General features: G+C 36.8%; 1 protein-coding gene across 1 annotated transcript in view; it reads left to right on the top strand.

The window, feature by feature from the left end:
- The window catches only part of GPC5 (glypican 5), a 1,376,579-nt gene that overhangs the window by 27,415 nt on the left and 1,326,694 nt on the right, over positions 1-22,470 (top strand). The window contains exon 2 of the mRNA XM_004283463.3: positions 15,334-15,495. Within this exon, the coding sequence (XP_004283511.1) occupies positions 15,334-15,495 (162 nt within the window). The remainder of the gene's footprint in view (positions 1-15,333; positions 15,496-22,470) is intronic.

Below are 22,470 nucleotides of genomic sequence, written 5' to 3'. Positions count from 1 at the left end.
TTGGGAGCTTCCTCGCCTTCCCCACCGCTAACCCCACCACCGACAAGGTCTTTAGACCATGGACATCTGTGGATGCAAATACATCCTTGAAAATGGAGAAGTAATGCTCAATTTCTTGTGCCAGATAGTTCAGAATCTCAGCCTCAGCCTGGCTTGCGGGAGCCGTGCTGCATGGGCCTGGCTTCATTTAGAGAAACTGTGGATTGTTGGCTATAGAACAGTTTGGGGCTCATTAAAACTGAGGGGATGAGATTGCAATTGATTTTTTTTTTCCATCCCTCAAGGAGCAGGCTCTACTGTTGCTGGTTCTTAACAGATATATGTATTAATATATATTTCAGCTTTTTCTCCTGAGTTGGTTAACATGTCAGAGTGTCGACTCCAAATTCATGACTTCAAGTTTGAGAGTGCATTCCATTTAGCAGATCTTTTCTCTGCTTCAGGACATACTTTCATATGAGAATTGCTTTGTTATGGGTTATAAAAGTAAGGATTTAAATATGTAATTTTGTGTGAACATTCATCAACCGTGACTAGAAAAACAACTGAATACATTATCCATTGAAGGATCAATGATGCCATTTATATGCGAGGGACAGCATTACTGTTCTACCAGTGGGTATTATGTTGACCCTATTTGTTTAAATTCGTAGATTAGCAAATGTTACTTATTTTATTTATTGAATTTTTAATTCAATTTTATTATCATTTTTATTGAATCCAGAACCATAAAAAACCCTTAATAGCTGAAACACTTAATACTCTTATGAAAAAAAATTTTTTTTATTTTAATGAATAATATCAATATATACTTTTAGAGGACAGTGCCTGTATTCCAGAAAAGAAAAGAGATGAATCTTTAAATTACAGTGGTACATTATTGAGGAATATTTGTAAAAATGTAAATTCGATCATCATAAATACTATTTCAAAATGTTTATTGAACCAGTTTTTAATGTCCTCAGCAACATGCTCATCCTGGATCTATATGGAAAACTATCTCATTAATTTTCAGCCGTGAAAGTGCTTTCTTAGGCTTCTTGCAAAATATTTATGTGCAAGAAAGGAGAAAGGGAGGGAGACTAATACTTTCCTGAAGATCTTTTGTTCCAGGCACTGTGCTAGTTACATGCAATACATTGGGAAACAAGGCAAAGGTGGTCGTTATCCTATCGGAGCTTGTAGTCTTGGGAGAGAAGCAAATTAAATGGAATCAATTAACTACACAAAGCAAATGTTCAGGAAAGCACCAAGATGCAGGGTGGTATCAGGAACTGTTAGGCAGCCCTTCAGGTCAGGGTTGGCAGAACTTAGAAAGGAATGAGCTTTAAAACTGTTAAACAGGTTTTAGGCCAAATGCCACAGAGATGAGAAATTAACCTCATGCTTCCCCATTTCCTCCAAATACTGACACCTGTCCAGAATCCTTCTTCTTTTGTTCTCTCTCTAGGGCTTCCAGGTCATTGATTGTTGTATTTTGCCCAGTTCATGGTGGCTTTCTGTGGCTAGCACTGCCATGTTGCAAGGGGAATCCTTCTTGTTATTTCTTGGACATAACACATTTTATTTCATTTTAGAGCAGAGAACTGGAATGGCCACTAAGAGTGTTATCAGATGCTGCATTTAGTATCACATCCTTCTGATGTCCTGGAATAAACCATAAAAGAGAGTGGAATGATTTGGCCTGCCATAATCCTGGGAAATATTATTAGTGTTGTATTGGCTAGATTTCTTGATAAGGTAGGTAACTGAAGAATCTGTCGTAGATCCAGGCTTTACTCTGAGCTGGAAAATGACTACGGCATCTGCAAAACTTGCATTCTTGCATAATTGAATTCAGGTCCAGCAGAAAAGAGAAAGCTTTGCTTTCCTGGAGGCCTCAGCAAATATCTCTGCATTTCTTTCTTGGGACTGGCCGTCTATTTCTGAATCAATCATTGTGCTGACAGGATAGAATGCTGTGTTTTCATCCTTTTGTGTGTATCCATTTCATCTAAATAACATGTATGTGAGTGAGGAAGAGGTAAAGCTTCAAAGGAAATTCCAGGAGAGGGAACAGACGCTACTCAGCTCTCAGGAGATCCAATGCCATTGTCATGATTCCTGCTAGATACATGGACTTAAGTATTTTTTATTCTACCTGGATGAAGGAGTACACTTGACTCAGTCAAAACCCTTTCACCCTGATAACATTTCACAGATGATCAGTTTCAGAATGTATGGCAGGAAGACACACTCAGAAAAGACAGAAAGAGAAAAATTTACCAGTATCACCTTACTACTCTGAATTCCAAGGCCCTGTTTTCATCTGGTGAGAATTTGGTATTTTATGACATGTAGCATCCATTCTGGGGAACCTAAAGTATATCTTGATGTCAATGTCTTGACACCAAGGCCCTTTCCTATGTCAGCCATCAACAAAGCTGATATGTGTTACAAACATAAAAATCCTGCAAGTTGGCTAGGGGAGAGGTAAATGTTTGAAATAAAAAGAGAATGTATATTATCAATCAGTGATACTATTTTAAAATTTGTCTTTTTTTTTTTTGGTAAGAGAAAGCATGGATACAGAAAACCCTTGGATTTAAGCTTATTTGATTGGTTGTAATCCATTGCAATTATTATTAGGGATGCTTAAATTGTCCCATGTTTAGCCAGCAAAAACGTTTTGAAGTTGACTTTTTTTTTCAGTTTTAATATTTTTTATTGAAGTACAGTTGATTTACAATGTTGTGTTAATTTCTGCTGTACAGAAAATGATTCAGTTACATATATATATATATATATATATATAAAATCTTTAAAAAATATCCATTATGGTTTATCATAGGATATCGAATATAGTTCTCTGTGCAGTATAGTAGGACCTTGTTGTTTATCCATTCTATATACAAAAGCTTACATCTGCTGACCCCAGCCTCCCACTGCATCCCTCCCCCAACCCCCTCCCCCCTTGGCAACCACCAGTCTGTCCTCTATGTCCATGATTCTGTTTCTGTTTCACAGATAGGTTCATTTGTGTCATATTTTAGATTCTACATATAAGTGATACCATATGGTATTTGTCTTTCTCTTTCTGACTTACTTCACTTAGTATGATAGTTGAAGATGGCTTCTGCTATGGGCTAAACTGTGTTCCCCAAATTCCTAAGTTGAAGCCCTAGCCCCTAATATGACTTAGGAGATGGGAGGTAATTAAGGTTAAATGAGGTCATAAGGATGGGTCCTAATCCAACATAACCGGTGTCCTTATAAGAAGAAAGACATGGGGAGAGCACATGTACAAAGAGCAGGCCACCTGAGGACACATAGAGAAGATGCCATCTGTAAGCCAAGGATTTGAGAGCCTCGAAAGAAACCAAACCTGCCAGCACTTTGGTCTTGGACTTCCAGCCTCCAGAACTGTGATAAAATAAAATTCTGTTGTGTAAGCCGCCAGTCTGTGGTCTTCTGTAATGGCAGCCCTGGCAGACGAATATGATTCCTGAGTCCGTTTTGATGTGACCCTGGTAGTTATTTGCTATCTACTAGCAAGTCTATTAGCAAATAACTAGGGTTATTTGACCCTAGCTTCTTGGCTATCTGGTGGACAAGATGCTTAGCTAGTCTGTCATCTTATCTCTTTCCTGCCCCAGACCTAGAGGGAGGCATTTCTTAGAAAAGCACTGACTTCTTTTTGAGAGTATTGGTATTTCAAGATTATAATCTGGGCACAAGGGGGACCGTTTGCCACTCAGTTAGTCATTGTTCCTAGGCCTTTTCAGTGAAACTAGGAAATATATTTTTTTAAAGGTAAATTTCTTCGTGCTTTCATATTGCTACTTTAAGTCAAGTTTGCAGAGGTTTTTTGGGTTTTTTTGATATCTTTAATGGTCTTTTTTTTTAAACATCTTTATTGGAGTATAATTGCTTTACAATGGTGTGTTAGTTTCTGCTTTATAACAAAGTGAATCAGCTATACGTATACATATATCCTCATATCCCCTCCATCTTGCGTCTCCTTCCCGTCCTCCCTATCCCATCCTTCTAGGTGGTCACAAAGCACCGAGCCGATATCCCTGTGCCATGCGGCTTCTTCCCACTAGCTATCTGTTTTGCAGAGTTTTACTTAACCTCTTCTTTATTATGTCTGTATCTCTTTTCTTCTTCACTAAAAAAATCCTGATTTTCAGGGATACGGGATAGAATTAGAGAACAGAATTTGAACAGTCCATAATTACTTATTTGCTTTATCCCATTTCACCCTCACCACAGTTTCAGCATAGAATAAAACACAGGTTTAGTATTTGTCCTGTTTTCTTCTTCAGGGGTTACATAATAAACAATATTTCTCCTGTCACTGTCTTTCAAATCCTTTCGTACTTTTTGATTTTTCACAATTCCTCATTTTCCACCCTCTGCTTCTCTTAAGGTATTACCTTTGTGTGATTGGCTTCTGTGTTTCTTCTGGTTTAGTATTCTCTTCAGAATGTTTTTCTTTCATCTTTAATTCTTTCCTGAGGACTGTCACCTCATATCTGAATTTTTAAAACTCTGATTTGTGCTGTTCTTTCATGTTTTATGTCATCTTTTAGCTTGCTTTGAAATAGCATGGTTGAATTCTTTATTGTTTGGGGGGAGGGCATGTCTTTCTGGCATGATTTCTTTGTCTGTAGGGATGTTATTCTGTTCCTTATTCCCTTTTTTATCGTAATAACTCTGTGTGAGATTTGACCTCAATATTTTTTGATGTTCAGTTCACATGAAGTTGGTGTTTTTCCTTGGAAATTTAGGTTGAAATAGACTTCAGAATAGTTTTTGTGACTTTACAGAGTTTCTTCTTCTGTTGGTTTTATGTAGTGTTTAAAAGTATGGCTGCTTGTTTTCTGAAATTTCCTGGATTTATTTCCCTTCCCACTTTGGTCTGGACCTTCTCTGTGTATGTCTCTTAACTCCTTCTTCTGTTGAATTTTCATTCCGCTTCCAGATGTTTCTCTTCTGCGTGGGGTTCTTCCTTGGAAAGGAGCCTGCTGGATCTCTTTGGAGAGTTCATAGGGGTCTGGATTGCTCTTGCTAATTCATTCATTTTAATCTTGACTCCTTTGCACACATCCAGTGATCAAGAGGGCAAAACTCTCCATTTCAGCTGCTGTTCACAGATTGGTCCACTGTGCTTTCTTGTGAATTCTGATTGGCTCTTTGGGGCTTCATCTGTCCTTAGGTCCTTCAGACATTATCCTTCTCTTTCATTTTTCTCTCTTCTGCCCAGACCCTGATACTGTGAAGATCTGTGGCTGTTGCTGTTTTTTCCCCACTCCACATATATTTTGAAGGTTGTGGGGATATTACGTCACCCAGTTTTGTTGTATTTTTTGGACTTGGTTTCAAGTTGTTCTGTCTGGTCCATGTGGGGATTTGGAGATCGTGAAAACTATGCTGCCGCTGCCACTGCCACCATCTTTCCAGAATGCCTCCCAATGTTTCTGTTTTAACATATTAACAAAAGTACACAAGCAGGTAGATGGCTGTTAACAGTTTCTTAAGTGGGGGGACAGAAAGGAAAACGTAGTAACCAGTACTGCTGCTTCTGGGTAGGCAATTAAGAAAACCCCACACAATTCTGGTCAAGGGCCCCTTCAGCAAGGAGCCTGCTGTTTTATTTTTAATTTCATTTTGTTGTTAGCACTTTCATCCTCACAGAGTTTGGTTTTACTGATCAGAAACACGGCTGCTGCTCCTGAGCTTGGGTTGCGTACTCTTGTTGTTTCATAAGCATCCTCAGTTACGCCATGTTCTTTGAAGCCAGGCTTTGAAATATTTTAAAAATATATCTTGTTACCATGTAGTATCTGTTTGGGGTCCATTTGGCTTTGCTTTCTTATGATGATAAGTGCAATGAAGAGGAATGAGGGGCAGTCCAAAGGCATAGAGAAGGGACTGGAGCTGTCGGTGGGGTTAAGGAAAGTTCCTGTGGGAAGACATAATTAAGACTTAAAGAAAAATAGATGGGAATGAAGTCAGGGAAGGTGTGTGTTTGCCGCAAGACTGTCTAAGACAGAGGGAAGAGCATGCAGAATGGCTCTGTGCAAAGAGGGCACTTGGTGAATATGAGGAAATAAAAGAAGGCTGGTGTGTGAAGGGAAGAGTACAATGGCTGATGTTACTTGAGATGAGGCTAGAGCAGGAGGGAAGGAAGAAGTGGTCCAACTTGGGGCCTTCTTGGGCCACGTTTAAGAATGTGATCGGCAGATCAGAAATAAATGAAAAAGAAATGAAGGAAACGATAGCAAAGATCAATAAAACTAAAAGCTGGTTCTTTGAAAGATAAACAAAATAGATAAACCATTAGCCAGACTCATCAAGAAAAAAAGGGAGAAGACTCAAATCAATAGAATTAGAAATGAAAAAGGAGAAGTAACAACTGACACTGCAGAAATACAAAGAATCATGAGAGATTACTACAAGCAACTCTATGCCAATAAAATGGACAACCTGGAAGAAATGGACAAATTCTTAGAAATGTACAACCTGCCAAGACTGAATCAGGAAGAAATAGAAAATATGAACAGACCAATCACAAGCACTGAAATTGAAACTGTGATTAAAAATCTTCCAACAAACAAAAGCCCAGGACCAGATGGCTTCACAGGCGAATTCTATCAAACATTTAGAGAAGAGCTAACACCTATGCTTCTCAAACTCTTCCAAAATATAGCAAAGGGAGGAACACTCCCAAACTCATTCTACGAGGCCACCATCACCTTGATACCAAAACCAGACAAGGATGTCACAAGGAAAGAAAACTACAGGCCAATATCACTGATGAACATAGATGCAAAAATCCTCAACAAAATACTAGCAAACAGAATCCAACAGCACATTAAAAGGATCATACACCATGATCAAGTGGGGTTTATTCCAGGAATGCAAGGATTGTTCAATATATGCAAATCAATCAATGTGATACACCATATTAACAAGTTGAAGGAGAAAAACCATATGGTCATCTCAATAGATGCAGAGAAAGCTTTCGACAAAATTCAACACCCATTTATGATAAAAACCCTCCAGAAAGTAGGCATAGAGGGAACTTTCCTCAACATAATAAAGGCCATATATGACAAAGCCACAGCCAACATCATCCTCAGTGGTGAAAAACTGAAAGCATTTCCACTAAGATCAGGAACAAGACAAGGTTGCCCACTCTCACCACTCTTATTCAACATAGTTTTGGAAGTTTTAGCCACAGCAATCAGAGAAGAAAAGGAAATAAAAGGAATCCAAATTGGAAAAGAAGAAGTAAAGCTGTCACTGTTTGCAGATGACATGATACTATACATAGAAAAGCCTAAAGATGCTACCAGAAAACTACCAGAGCTAATCAATGAATTTGGTAAAGTAGCAGGATACAAAATTAATGCACAGAAATCTCTGGCATTCCTATACACTAATGATGAAAAATCTGAAAGTGAAATCAAGAAAACACTCCCATTTACCACTGCAACAAAAAGAATAAAATATCTAGGTAGGAATAAACCTACCTAAGGAGAAAAAAGACCTGTATGCAGAAAATTATAAGACACTGATGAAAGAAATTAAAGATGATACAAATAGATGGAGAGATATACCATGTTCTTGGATTGGAAGAATCAACATTGTGAAAATGACTCTACTACCCAAAGCAATCTACAGATTCAATGCAATCCCTATCAAACTACCACTGGCATTTTTCACAGAACTAGAACAAAAAATTTCACAATTTGTATGGAAACACAAAAGACCCCGAAGAGGCAAAGCAATCTTGAGAATGAAAAACGGAGCTGGAGGAATCAGGCTCCCTGACTTCAGAATATACTACAAAGCTACAGTAATCAAGACAGTATGGTACTGGCACAAAACCAGAAATATAGATCAATGGAACAGGATAGAAAGCCCAGAGATAAACCCACGCACATATGGTCACCTTATCTTTGATAAAGTAGGCAGGAATGTACAGTGGAGAAAGGACAGCCTCTTCAGTAAGTGGTGCTGGGAAAACTGGACAGGTACATGTAAAAGTATGAGATTAGATCACTCCCTAACACCATACACAAAAATAAGCTCAAAATGGATTAAAGACCTAAACATAAGGCCAGAAACTATCAAACTGTTAGAGGAAAACATAGGCAGAACACTCTATGACATAAATCACAGCAAGATCCTTTGTGACCCACCTCCTAGAGAAATGGAAATAAAAACAAAAATAAACAAATGGGACCTAATGAAACTTAAAAGCTTTTGCACAGCAAAGGAAACCATAAACAAGACCAAAAGACAGCCCTCAGAATGGGAGAAAATATTTGCAAATGAAGCAACTGACAAAGGATTAATCTCCAAAATTTACAAGCAGCTCATGCAGCTCAATAACAAAAAAACAAACAACCCAATCCAAAAATGGGCAGAAGACCTAAATAGACATTTCTCCAAAGAAGATATGCAGATTGCCAACAAACACATGAAAGAATGCTCAACGTCATTAATCGTTAGAGAAATGCAAATCAAAACTACAATGAGATATCATCTCACACCAGTCAGAATGGCCATCACCAAAAAATCTAGAAAGAATAAATGCTGGAAAGGGTGTGGAGAAAAGGGAACACTCTTGCACTGCTGGTGGGAATGTGAATTGGTACAGCCACTATGGAGAACAGTATGGAGGTGCCTTAAAAAACTACAAATAGAACTACCATATGACCCAGCAATCCCACCACTTGGCATATACCCTGAGAAAACCATAATTCAAAAAGAGTCATGTACCAAAATGTTCATTGCAGCTCTATTTACAATAATCCGGAGATGGAAACAACCTAAGTGTCCATCATTGGATGAATGGATAAAGAAGATGTGGCACATATATACAATGGAATGTTACTCAGCCATAAAAAGAAATGAAATTGAGCTATTTGTAATGAGATGGATGGACCTAGAGTCTGTCATACAGAGTGAAGTAAGTCAGAAAAAGAAAGACAAATACCGTATGCTAACACATATATATGGAATTTAAGAAAAAAAAATGTCATGAAGAACCTAAGGGTAAGGCAGGAATAAAGATGCAGACCTACTAGAGAATGGATTTGAGGGTATGGGGAGGGGGAAGGGTAAGCTGGGATGAAGTGAGAGAGTGGCATGGACATATATACACTACCAAATGTAAAACAGGTAGCTAGTGGGAAGCAGCCGCATAGCACAGGGAGATCAGCTCGGTGCTTTGTGACCACCTAGAGGGGTGGGACAGGGAGGGTGGGAGGGAGGGAGATGCAAGAGGGAAGAGTTATGGGAACATATGTATATGTGTAACTGATTCACTTTGTTATAAAGCAGAAACTAACACACCATTGTAAAGCAATTATACTCCAATAAAGATGTAAAAAAAAATTTAGTTGAACAGTTAAGAAAAAAAGAAAAGAATGTGATCTAGCAAAGTGATGTTAGGTATTTAAATTCTGGAGAGAGATTTGCAGTGATCTATTATTGTTGTTGTTGTTACTATTATCAGTATTTTTATTCCCTAGCAGTCTTTCCTGTAGCAAATATGTTTATATCCTTTAATATTTATTCATTGGTTCTCTTCCCCAGTCTCTATCATTGTTTTTCTCTGAACTCTAATTCCTCAATCTTTCCATTTAGGAAGAAAACTGAGAAGATAGCTTTGTTTTCTTTAAGTCAGTTTTACTGTTTGAAGTGGAATTTGCATTTGTATAACTTCAGGCAATATAAATAAAAAATAATTGCCAAGGTGTTACCTACTGTGACACATTTTATGTGTCTGAGCCTTTGTGCAATGCTCAAGGACGCTGCTGTTTATTTGTGTAACTTACAGAAACTGAAGCCTGAGGCTGAATCTGTGTGGAAAAGGAGGAGATTGAAAGGTGGCTTTTGTGTGTGTGTGTGTGTGTGTGTGTGTGTGTGTGTGTGTATACACACATGCACATTTGCATATTTTATGTTTGCTGATCTACAGTTGATCAGCGAAGAGCTAATGTGGAAGCTGTGAAACTCTGCAGAGATCAAAGAGCATACCGTTACTCCTACCCTAAAATAAGGGAATAACTGTATTATATTGGGCCATGTAAATACAATTGTCCTGAAACCTGGGTAGGCTTGGGATGCCCTGAGGCTCACCCCATGACGCACCCTCAGGGTCACCCTCAGGGTTGTCCTCTTTAGGCACTATTCCACGCCGCATACCTTTTTCTCTGTTCTCTAGCGTACCTGCTATGGATAACAGGGCTTGCCCTGGGCTCCTGTCTAGGAGAAGAGTTGTTAATCATATTAGCAAGATTTGTTTCTAATTGTTTTTATTGCAGTAAGCTGTGAAATTTGCCATCTTAACCACTTTATAAGTGCGCAGTTCAGTGGTACTAAATACGTTTATGTTACACAAACCACTGCCACCATCTACCTCCAGAACTCTTTTCATCTTGCAAAACTGAAACTGTCCCCATTAAACAGTAACTCCCCAGTCTCCCGCCTCTGCCCAGCCCCAGCTAACCACCATTCTACCTTCTGTGTCTATGATTTTGGTGATCCCAAGAACCTCATGTGAGTAGAGTTATATTTGTGTTTTTGTGACTGACTTATTTCACCTAGTGTAATGTCCGCAAGGTTCATCCATGTTGTAGCATAAGTCAGAATTTCCTTCCTTTTTAAGGTTGAATAATATGCCAGTGTATGTATATACCATATTTTGCTTACCATTCATCAATCCATGGACACTTAGGCTGCTTCCATGTTTTAGCTATTGTGAATAATATGCTGCGAATATTGTGTACAATATTGTGTACAATAATATGCTGCGAATATTGTGTACAAATATCTTTTCAAGACTGTTTTCAATTCTTTTGGGTATGTATAGAGAAGTAGAATTGCTGGATCTTATGGTAATGCTACTTTTAGGTTTTTGAGTAACTGCCATATTGTTTTCCACAGTGGTTTTACCATTTCACATTCCAACCAGCAGTACACAAGTGTTCCAATAACTCCACATCCTCGCTAACACTTGTTATCGTCTGTATTTTTCATAGTAGTCATTCTAATGGGTGTGAGGTGGTATCGCATTGTAGTTTTTTTCTTCCAGTTTTATTGAGATACAATTGACATACAACACTGTATAAGTTTAAGGTATACAGCATAATGATTTTACGTGCATACATCATGATATGGTTATCACAATAAGTTTACTGAACATCTATCCTCTCTTGTAGATACAAAATCAAAGAAATAGAAAAAAAGTTTTTCCTTGTGGTGAGACTCTTAGGATTTACTCTCTTAACTTTCATATATAACATACAGCGATGTTACTTATATTTATCACATTGTACTTTACATCTCTAGTACTTACTTATCTTTATAACTGGGAGTTTGTACCTTTTGACTATCTTCATCCAGTTGCCCCTTTTCCAACTCCCTGTACATATCTGATCTCTTTTTCTATGAGTTTGTTTGTTTTTGAAGTACAATTGGTGTACAACTCTATGTTACTTCCTGTTACACAGCATAATGATTTGATATTTCAATACATTTCAAAATAATTGCCATAAGTCTAGTTACAATATGTCACCATACAAAGATATTATGTAGTCATTGACTATATTCCCCACACTGTGTCTCATTTATTTTACAACTGGAAGTTTGTACCTCTTAATCTCCCTCACCTATTTCTTTCTTTCCCTATTCCCCTCCCCTCTGGCAACCACCTGTTTGTTTTCTGTATTTATGACTCTGTTTCTGTTTTGTTGTGTTTGTTCATTTGTTTTGGTTTTTAGATTCCACATATAAGTGGAATCATACACTATTTGTCTTTTACTGTTTGACCTATTTCACTTAACATAATACCCTCTAGTTCCATTCATGTTGTCACAAATGGCAAGATTTTATTCTTTTTCATGACTAACTTTATACATATATCACATGTGATATATATATATCTCACATATGATATATATATATTACATTATTTATCCATTCATTTATTGATGGGCACTTATGTTGCTTCCATATCTTAACTATTGTAAATAATGCTGCAGTGAGTATAGGGGTGCATATATCTTTTCAAATTAGTGTTTTTTGTTTTCTTCAAATAAATACCCAGGGATGGAATTGTTGGATTATATAGTAGTTCTATTTTTTATTTTTTGAGGAATTTCCATACTGTTTTCCATAGCAGCTACACCAATTTACATTCTCATCAACAATGCACAAAGGTTCTCTTTTTTTCCATATCCTTGATAACACTTGTTATTTGCTGTCTTTTTGATAATAGCCACTTGGACAATGTGAGGTGATATCTCATTATGGTTTTAATTTCCATTTCCCTGACGATTAGTGATCTTGAGCATCTTTTCATGTGTCTGTTGACCATCTGTATGTCTTCTTCATAAAAATGTCTATTCAGAACCTCTATTTTTTAACTGCATTGTTAGTTTTTTTGATATTGAGTTGTATGGGTTCTTTGAAGATTTTAGATATTAACCCCTACTGGATATATCAGTTACAAATATGTTCTCCCATTCAGTGAGTGGCCTTTTCATTTTGTTGATAGTTTCCTCTGCTGTGCAAAAGCTTTTCAATTTGGCATAGGCTCATTTATTTATTTTGTTTTTGTTTCCCTTGCCTGAGGAGACATACCCAACAAAATATTTCTAAGATAGATATCAAAGAGCTTACCGTCTATGTTTTCTTCTAGAAGCTTTATGGTTTTGGGCCGTATATTTAGGTATTTAACCCATTTGGAATTTATTTTTGTGCATGGTGTGAGAGGGTAGCCAGTTTGATTCTTTTGTGTGTCGCTGTCCAGTTTTTCCAACACCATTATTGAAGAGGCTGTCTTTTCCCCATTGTATATTCTTGCCTCCTTTGTCATAAATTAATTGCCCATATAAGTGTGGGTTCATTTCTGGACTCTCTATTCTGTTCCATTGATATATGTATGTGTTTTTGTACCAGTACGATACTGTTTTGATTACTGTAGCTTTGTAGTATAGTTTGAAATCAGGGAGCATGATTCCTCCAGATCTGTTCTTCTTTCTCAAGATTGTTTTGACTATTCAGGGACTTTTGTGTTTCCACACAAATTTTAAAATTATGTGTTCTAGTTCTGTGAAAAATGCTCTTGGTATTTTGATAGGGATTGCATTGAATCTGTAGATAGCCTTGGGTAGTATGGTCATTTTAATAATATTAATTCTCCTAATCAGTGAACATGGTATATGTTTCCATATGTTTATGTTATCTTCAATTTCTTTCATCAGTGTCTTATAGTTTTCTGAGTACAGGTCTTTTACCTCCTTAGGTAGGTTTATTCCTAGATATTTTATTCTTTTGGATGTGATTGTAAATGAAATTGTTTCCTTAATTTCTCTTTCTGATAGTTCATTGTTAGTGTATAGAAATGCAACAGATTTCTGTATATTAATTTTGTATCCTGCAAATTTACTGAATTCATTGATGAGCTCTAGTAGGTTTTTGATGGTGTCTTGAGGATTTTCTATGTATAGTATCATGTCATTTGCATACAGTGACAGTTTTACTTCTTCCTTTCCAGTTTGGATTCCTTTTGTTTCTTTTTCTTGTCTGCTGTTGTGGCTAGGACTTCCAACACTATATTGAATAAAAGTGGCAAGAGTGGATATCCTTTTCTTGTACCTGATCTTAGAAGAAATGCTTTTAGTTTCTCACCACTGAGTATTATGTTAGCTTGGGTTTGTCATATATGGCTTTTACTATGTTGAGATATGTTTCCTCTCTGCCCACTTTCTGGAGTGTTTTTATCATAAATGGATGTTGAATTTTGTCAAAAGCTTTTTCTGTATCTATTGAGATGATCATATAATATTTATTCTTCAATTTGTCAATGTGGTTATCACACTGATTGACTGATTGGGGATATTGAACCATCCATTCATCACTGGGATAAATTACACTTGATCATGATGTATGAGTTTTTTAATATAATATTGAAAATTTGGTTTGCTAATACCTTGTTGAGGATTTTTGCATCTATTTTCATCAGTAACATTCACCTGTAATTTTCTTTCTTTTTTTTTTTTTTTTTGCGGTGCGTGGGCCTCTCACTGTTGTGGCCTCTCCTGTTGCGGAGCACAGGCTCCGGATGCACAGGCTCAGCGGCCATGGCTCATGGGCCCAGCCGCTCCGCGGCATGTGGGTCTTCCCAGACCAGGGCACGAACCTGTGTCCCCTGCATCGACAGGCAGACTCTCAACCACTGCGCCACCAGGGAAGCCCTGTAATTTTCTTTTTGTGATACCTTTGCCTGGTTTTTGTATCAGCGTGATGCTGTGTTTGTAGAATGAGTTCCAAAGCTTCCTTCCTCTGCAATATTTTGGAATAGTTTGAGAAAGATAGGTGTTAACTCTTCTCTAAATGTTTGGTAGAATTCACCTGTGAAGCCATCTGGTCCTGGACTTTGTTTTTCTTTTTCTTTATCACTGATTCAGTTTCATTACTGGTAGTTAGACTGTTTATATTTTCTGTTTCTTCCTGGTTCAGTCTTGGGATATTGTGCATTTCTAGAAATTTATCCATTTCTTTTAGGTTGCCCATTTTATTTGGCTATAATTATTTGTAGTAATCTCTTGTGACCCTTTGTATGTCTGTGGTGTCAGTTGTAACTTCTCCTTTTTCATTTCTAATTTGATTAATTTGGGCCCTCTTTCTTTTTTGATGAGTCTGGCTAATGGTTTATCAGTTTTGTCTATCTTTTCAAAGAATCAGCTCTTAGTTTCACTGATCTTTTCTACTGTTTTTTTGTTTTTTCAAATTCTCTCTTTCATTGATTTTTGCTTTATGATTTCTTTCCTTCTACTAACATTTTGTTGTTGTTGTTGTCATTGTTCTTATTTTTCTAGTTCTTTTAGGTATAAGGTTTGGTTGTTCTTCTGAGATTTTTTTTCCTGAAGTAAGCTTGTATTGCTATAAACTTCACTCTTAGAACTTCTTCTGCTGCATCCTATAGATTTTAGATTGTTGTGTTTTTATTTTCATTTGTCTCTAGGTATTTTTTGATTTCTTCTTTGATTTCTTCAGTGATCCATTTGTTGTTTAGTAGCATATTTTTTAACCTTCCTTTGTTTGTGTTTTTTGCCTGCCGGTGGATGGGGCCAGTTTCTGACACGGTTTCCTGTGGGATCCAGGGTATCCTAAGGCTGGTGTTAACCCACTGGTATCATTTTTCTGGTGGGCATATAGGACATGAACCTGTAATGTGCAGTGCTGATCTTTCATGTCTGATACGTAACATCTAATGCTTGCTAAATGAACAGGTAATTATTATGAAAAATATTCTGTGTATTCCAGGGCCTGATCTTCAGGTTTGCATAGCCAGAAACCCTGCATGTTGCACCAGGAAGATGGAGGAAAGTTATCAAATTGCAGCTCGCCAAGATATGCAGCAGGTGCTTCAAACATCCAGCTCTACATTAAAGTTTCTGATATCTCGAAACACAGCTGCCTTTCAAGGTAAATGTATCATTTCTGAAACTGAACGTAAATCTTGGCTATGTAATTTACCTATTATTATTATTATGCTGGTAAATTTGTCTAGGTTTACTTCTTTGTCTTTGCATATTATTCTGGTATAAAATGAGGTTTTAGCTTTTTCTGACCTTCACAGCTTGTTTCTGAGGTTATTCTGGGGCATATAAATTGACTTAGAGTAGGGAGTCTGTAATGTTAGTGAAATTTATGCCTTTCTGGGGGTTCTGCCAAATCCTGCAATACTCTGACCCATGGTCTTACTTCAGTATGAACAGACATGATTATTAGATTCTATTAAAATAGTCTATAAAACAAAGTCTCATCACTTTTAACTGGGTAATGATAGATTCATTTTCAAAAATATAATTAAAAAAATATTTGTCTAATTTTTTCCTCTACTACTTCATGTGATTTTCCTAAGAACACCAGTGTGATATATCGAAGGGTAGACAAGTCTGATAAATAGTAAAATAAGAAATATTAATTGGATGTTTAAGGGTCAGCTACGACCAGAACTCAACCTTAATTCAAACAATATATTCAGAAATAAAATGAATGGGTTATAAAATTATAATACACATTGGAAAACAGGTGATCTTTTTCTTATTTCAGTCATCTCCTCTGTACAATTCCTTATTGCTACAATAAAACAGCTTAATTTATTTTTCCTTTTATAAAGCATTAGCTATTCTGTGTATTATTAGAATGAAAATATTTAGATTACACTGCTTTTCAAACAAAATTATTGCTTTTGTTCAATGCAAAATATAACTTCTGCTAGTATTCCTTTTAAATAAGTATATTAATGTCAATCTATTTAAATAATTTGTGCTTTGTTTACATACAGAACTAAATCACAAAGCTGATTAGTTTTTAAAACTATACTTATTAAATAAAATGAATGTAATAAATCTGGACAGAATTTAAGTTGAATTAAAATGTAGTTCATGATGAATTGATGATTTTTTTATAGAAATTGTGACATGTCAGATTTGAAGATGTTTTAATCCAGTAATATTTTTAGATGTCTTAGAAAACAACCTTATTTATGTTATGGAATTTATTCATGTGAAATTGTTGGAGGCAAATATATTGATATGCCTTTTAAGCAAAGATTGGTGGCTTGAACTGACTGAACTAGAAGATATTAACCACCCACAGAAAGTGATGTAATGATTTTTTCTTATGAAAATGATAGTGTGTACAATATGGAAAATACAGTTTAGAGATAAAGGGGGCAGTGAATAAATCAACCTTACCAGAACAGGGAGATGTGGATGGGAATTGTGGACCATATGCTTGAACAGGTAAGTTGGACTCACGTGAAAGAAGACTTGAAACATCAACTTGAGTTTGAGAGAATCATTAAAGATTTTTGAACAGGGAAGCTTCATTATGATTTCTCATGTTTTAATGTCAAAACTAAATCCCTCCAAGTAAGAAGGTATGGCCGAAGAAGATCGTGACAAGTCAAACCTACGTTTTTGGAGAGCAGTGTTAACCATGTAGGTGAAAGAAAGCGCCAGCAGTTACCGTCACGTAGGGACTCAATGAATGGTAGTTGAACGTTTTCTTCTGTCTTCAAATATACTCTAAAAACCTTTTCACATATTGTTGGATAAATTGATCAAGATAGAGCACATTAAATTCAAAAGATTGGGAAAAATCTAAAACCTGGAATGTTTAGACTTTTAACATGGGTTTAGGCTGCTGAAAACTTTTGGTGATATTGCTAAAAGTTTGGCGACAACTGATCAGTAGTATAAGGACATGAGATTATCTCTACTGGAGTGTCAGTTAATATTATGTATAACTTTTGTTATTTTTTGTTCAGTAAATTGCACCTGATATATTTAACAGGGTGAGTTTTGCTGTGTATTTAAGTATCAATTACAAAAGTGAAAAAAGTAGGGCCTTTCTTAAATATAATTTGTTATAATAAATTGTCATCTTCTCCCTTTGTGACATATCAATTTTATTTAAGAATCATGAGAAGGCAAGACAGCTGTAGAAGAAATTTTCCTAAAGACTAACTTTACTGGAACAAATTCTCTTACAAGAAGAATACCTGCTTTTAATTTAATGAATAGAATAAGTAGCTTCAGGCTTAGTTCCATAAAAACAAGCTAAATATATGTGCTAAAAGCCATTTGAGAGATCACATTTGCTGTATCATAACTGAACAGGCTACTTTATCAATAGGTAAAGCCCTCTGTCTAGTTTCTATGTAATGACAATGTCTGAACACAAATCAGCCTTTGTGTTTCCTAAGAAGAAAGAAGCTAATACATTTTAGTGGGAAACTTAGTCTGCTTGAGAGCAATTTAATGGAGGAAATCATTTCACTGCTTAAGTCATGTAAGTAGATGTGCTACATTTCGATCTTTTTATTTTTTAATATTTCACTTCTATTTGCTACTTCAGCAGTACTACCCTGTCCTTTTAGCCATATTGTGGGTTATAAAAGACTTTGGACTGGGATGTAGTATGGTCCCTTCTCTCATAGATCTTATGGGGTTCCTCGGCAGCATGTTTTTTTTTTTTTTTTTTTTTTTTTTTTTGCGGTACGCGGGCCTCTCTCTGTTGTGGCCTCTCCCGTTGTGGAGCACAGGCTCCGGACGCGCAGGCTCAGCGGCCATGGCTCACGGGCCCAGCCGCTCTGCGGCATGTGGGATCTTCCTGAAGCGGGGCACGAACCCGTGTCCCCTGCATCGGCAGGCGGACTCTCAACCACTGCGCCACCAGGGAAGCCTGGCAGCATGTTTTTGAAGTAAACCTTTGGATATGACTGGTGGGGATGATCGCTTGGGTGTGTGGGTGTAGCGGACCCCACACGACTGTAAGGTAAAGGCTGCTGGGAGGCTGGGATAGCTCCGAAGAGAGGAGACAGTGCCGGCAGCTGGTACCAGAAGACATAAGGTTATTCCACGTACAGCCCACATTCAGCTCTGGAATTTAGCCCTGGAAGGTAATATCACTGGGACTGGAATCAGCCTCCTTACTGGGATAATTCTACTTTTTTCAGTTAAGGTGTTATAGGTCTCCTGAAAATAAAACAGGCAAACAAAAATATGGTTTTGGAAGAACCCATAAGTACGACCTGGGGTTCACTGTGTCCTGTGGGTTGTCATTCACGTAGCATACAGCCTCTGATAAGATGAAAGGAGCAAGCGGGTATCCCTGTGTCTGTTGCTCTTCATGAATTAGTGGTGCTGTTTGCACAGAGACTGCTGGCTTCGTCACAGTGCAGACAACAACTGCTCTTCATTTTCAGGGGCTTGATTACGTTCATGAATAAAGCGGGCAGCCTGCAATAATGCGAAAGAGTTTGTTTCCCTTCAGCCGCTTTATGAGTGTGGGATTGCCTGCCTCGAAAACCTTTTGCAGGGGGGTAGGGGGTGGTGGTGGTGGGATGAATTGGGAGATTGGGATTGACATGTATACACTAATATGTATAAAATAGATAACTAATAAGAACCTGCTGTATAAAAAATAAATAAATAAAAATAGAGATCATACTTTAAAAAAGAAAAGAAAACATTTTGCAAATATTTTTTATAAATGTTTTATTTATTTATACACTAAAGTTTGGTGTGACTCCTGAAGAAATAGAAGAAGTTGACAGAGAATGTGTCAACCACTGTAAAAAAGCAACTCTTACCCAGCTTTCAAATTTGTCAGTTTTAAAATCTCTGTTTAAATAAGAGAATAGGGCTTAGTTTTTGTTTTCTTTAATTTAAAACTATACAAAATTTTCAGCATAATTTTCAAAACTAAACTGCAGGAATATTGGGGAGAATACAGAAGCTTATCTTTTGTTTAAACGTTATAAAGATAAGGTTAAGAAGTTTTATCTTTCCTTAGAGATAGATCTTTTCCTATTTCTCTCATCTTCAAATAGCTCACATATTTCTAAAATATATGGTATATACTAAGTCTTTATTCTGGAAGTTTCCAGTTTTTTATATGGCATTTAAAAAGTGCATTATCACAAAAGACTCAGTGATGAACGATATCTAGAACAAGAAGGAGTTAATATTTTTGTTGACGATTTCATTCTCTGGGCTAATTAAATTTTCATTCTTTTTTTTTTTTAACATCTTTATTGGGGTATAATTGCTTTACAATGGTGTGTTAGTTTCTGCTTTATAACAAAGTGAATCAGTCATACATAAACATATGTTCCCATATGTCTTCCCTCTTGCGTCTCCCTAAATTTTCATTCTTGATTAAAAGTACCTGAAAGATTGGTAAGCTTGTCCTCTTGGGTTGAAATGTTAGATTTAGGACTTTAATAAAAATTACATTCCTATTTTTAATGAAATATAGGAGTGTGTTCAAAATTAAATATCTTTGTTTAAAAAGCAGGTAAATTAAGAGTGAGAATGTGAATGTAATTAAAGTATTGTCCTCTTTTACACTAACAGATATTACCTACTGTGAAGTGTATAGCTAGTGTATAGCTACTGTAAAACTGGTGTAAAATGTATGTACATATCCACATACATATAGTCGAAGGCACAAGGATGTAGTGAATATTTGAATACCTTAACATATGAGAAGATGAGTAGATTTATATAAATGTTACAATAGTAAGCCTGGAGTACATTAATCTTAGTTTGTTCACTTTTGTTATGCTTTACAGAGGTGAACGATATTTAAAATTATCCCTTGGAAGAGCATTATGTGCAAGGATAAAGGAACAGTGTTATTTCTAACACTGAGAATTACCTGATCAAAGGCCCAAGGGTAAGAGAACAGGTAGCCTTAGACTGGCAGTGTTGAGGAGACGTGTTGGCTTTTCTCTTTCTCTAGACCTAGAGCAGATACGCAGTAAATGTAATTAACTGAACTGCATGAATACATGGATAAATGAATGAATGATACTTAGCAGGAAGCTGGTTCTGAAATAAAATGAAAGCGTTCTGCTCTCCCTCTCCCCCTTCATCCTTCCCTTCGCTTCATGCATTTAATATCTCTGTTGAGTACCTACTAAGTGCCGGCACCGCCAGGTGCTTAGATGGTACGTTGCCCAAATTTTCAAGCTATTTTACTTTTATTGGCTCCTTCAGGCTTCTGATACGCCAACATTTGTTTACTGATTTTATAAGCTAGGAAGGAGGGAAGTCCCTGGCTTTCCAGTGGTTAGGACTCAGCACTTTCACTGCCGAGGGCCTGGGTTCAAGATCCTACAAGCTTCATGGCGTACCCCTCCCACCCCCGGCTCCCAGTAACCAGGAAGGAGCACGTTATAATGTTTCTGTCGGTGGTGTATTCTGAATGTGATTGCATTTTCCCCTTGGTTTGAAGCAGCGTGTGGTTTAGTGTGTTATCTCACACGGCAGCCACCAGTGCAATTGGTCTTTATCCAACTGTCCTGTATCTCTGAAATGTTAGAAGTTTTTTCTTTTGAATCTGTGTCAGCAAGCTGCTATTAATTATGAAAATGACTAATTTTAATATATTCTAGATGAAAGTTCCAGAGCTTAAATTACTTTTCAGCTGGAAATAAAGCTTGCTTTGCATGAAGCAAAAAAAAATGAAAAGCGTAGAACTAAGTGTGGAAACACATTGAAGTGTAGAACTAAGAGGTTACTTTGCCATATTTCTTTTTTAAGTTTTAGGAAGTAAACTTTCGGTTGTTTTAATTCTGACTGATGATAGGTTATGATAATATCACCTATTGCTATGATAATCTTACCTAGAAAGCACAATAACCTGCTTATGGTAGGCTAAACAATTCTTTCTTGATTTTATATTAAATACATTTTCAGTTAAGTCTTGTTTTTTTAAAGTTGTACGTTTCTCTTAATTATTTTGGCACAATCAGGCTTTTCTATTTCTTTTTTCTCTTTTAAATTAATTAATTTATTTTTGCTGTGTTGGGTCTTCGTTTCTGTGTGAGGGCTTTCTCTAGTTGTGGCAAGCGGGGGCCACTCTTCATTGCGGTGCGCGGGCCTCTCACTGTCGCGGCCTCTCTTGTCGCGGAGCGCAGGCTCCAGACGCGCAGGCTCAGTAGTTGTGGCTCACGGTCCCAGTTGCTCCGCGGCATGTGGGATCCTCCCAGACCAGGGCTTGAACCCGTGTCCCCTGTATTAGCAGGCAGATTCTCAACCACTGCCCCACCAGGGAAGCCCATTTTCAGTTAAATCTTTTCAATGTGAGAACTGTGCATTTATTGCCTAGAAGATGAGTTGGCATTTCATCAGGGTCTTTATCATTTTGTTAACTTCATATTAATCTTACTTTTACATGAGGGATCACAAGGGATGATTCTTAAAAGGTAACTATGTATTGAGTAAAGGCCAGGACATGTGGGAGGTTACAACTAGCTATGTTTTTGAGATTTATCTGTCCCCCTATCTCTTATTCATCTGTGTGAATTGATTTATACAATTTCTTTTTATAGATATGTGGCATTTATTTACCCTCCCTGTGATGGATATTTTAATAATTCCCAACTTATATTTGCACTTGTAGTGCTGCAACAAACATTCTTGTTCATGTCTCCGAGGGCATGTGTTTCTCTAGGGTTTATATGTAGAAGTGAAATTGTGGCTTATAGGCTGTGACCTCATCAACTTGACCAGATATTTTGCAGAATTACTCTTCTAAGGAGCTGAACCTATTTAAACTCCCACAAGCAGTTGGTGTGCTTTGTCCTTATTCCACATCCTTCCCAATACTTCCCAATAATTCTGAAATTATTGTCAGAATTAAAAAAAAAATTCTAAAAAAATTTTTTAGTTAAAAAAGAATTTTAAAATAAAATTTGATGAACTGATAGATGTGAAATGGTATCTTGTTTTCAAAACGTGCAGTTTCCTAATTACTGGGGTGTCTGAATGTCTTTCCAAAAATACTTCTTTATTTTGTGTGTTCTTTATTTTCTCTTATGAATATGTCTTGTGAATCTGTATACACACTTAGGAGATATGTACCATGTTGTGTTTCTGT

This window comes from Orcinus orca, chromosome 18, assembly GCF_937001465.1.
Source record: "Orcinus orca chromosome 18, mOrcOrc1.1, whole genome shotgun sequence".
Taxonomy (NCBI): Eukaryota; Metazoa; Chordata; class Mammalia; order Artiodactyla; family Delphinidae; genus Orcinus; species Orcinus orca.
Note: the sequence above shows the minus strand (reverse complement) of the source record. Positions and strands in the feature narration are given on the sequence as shown.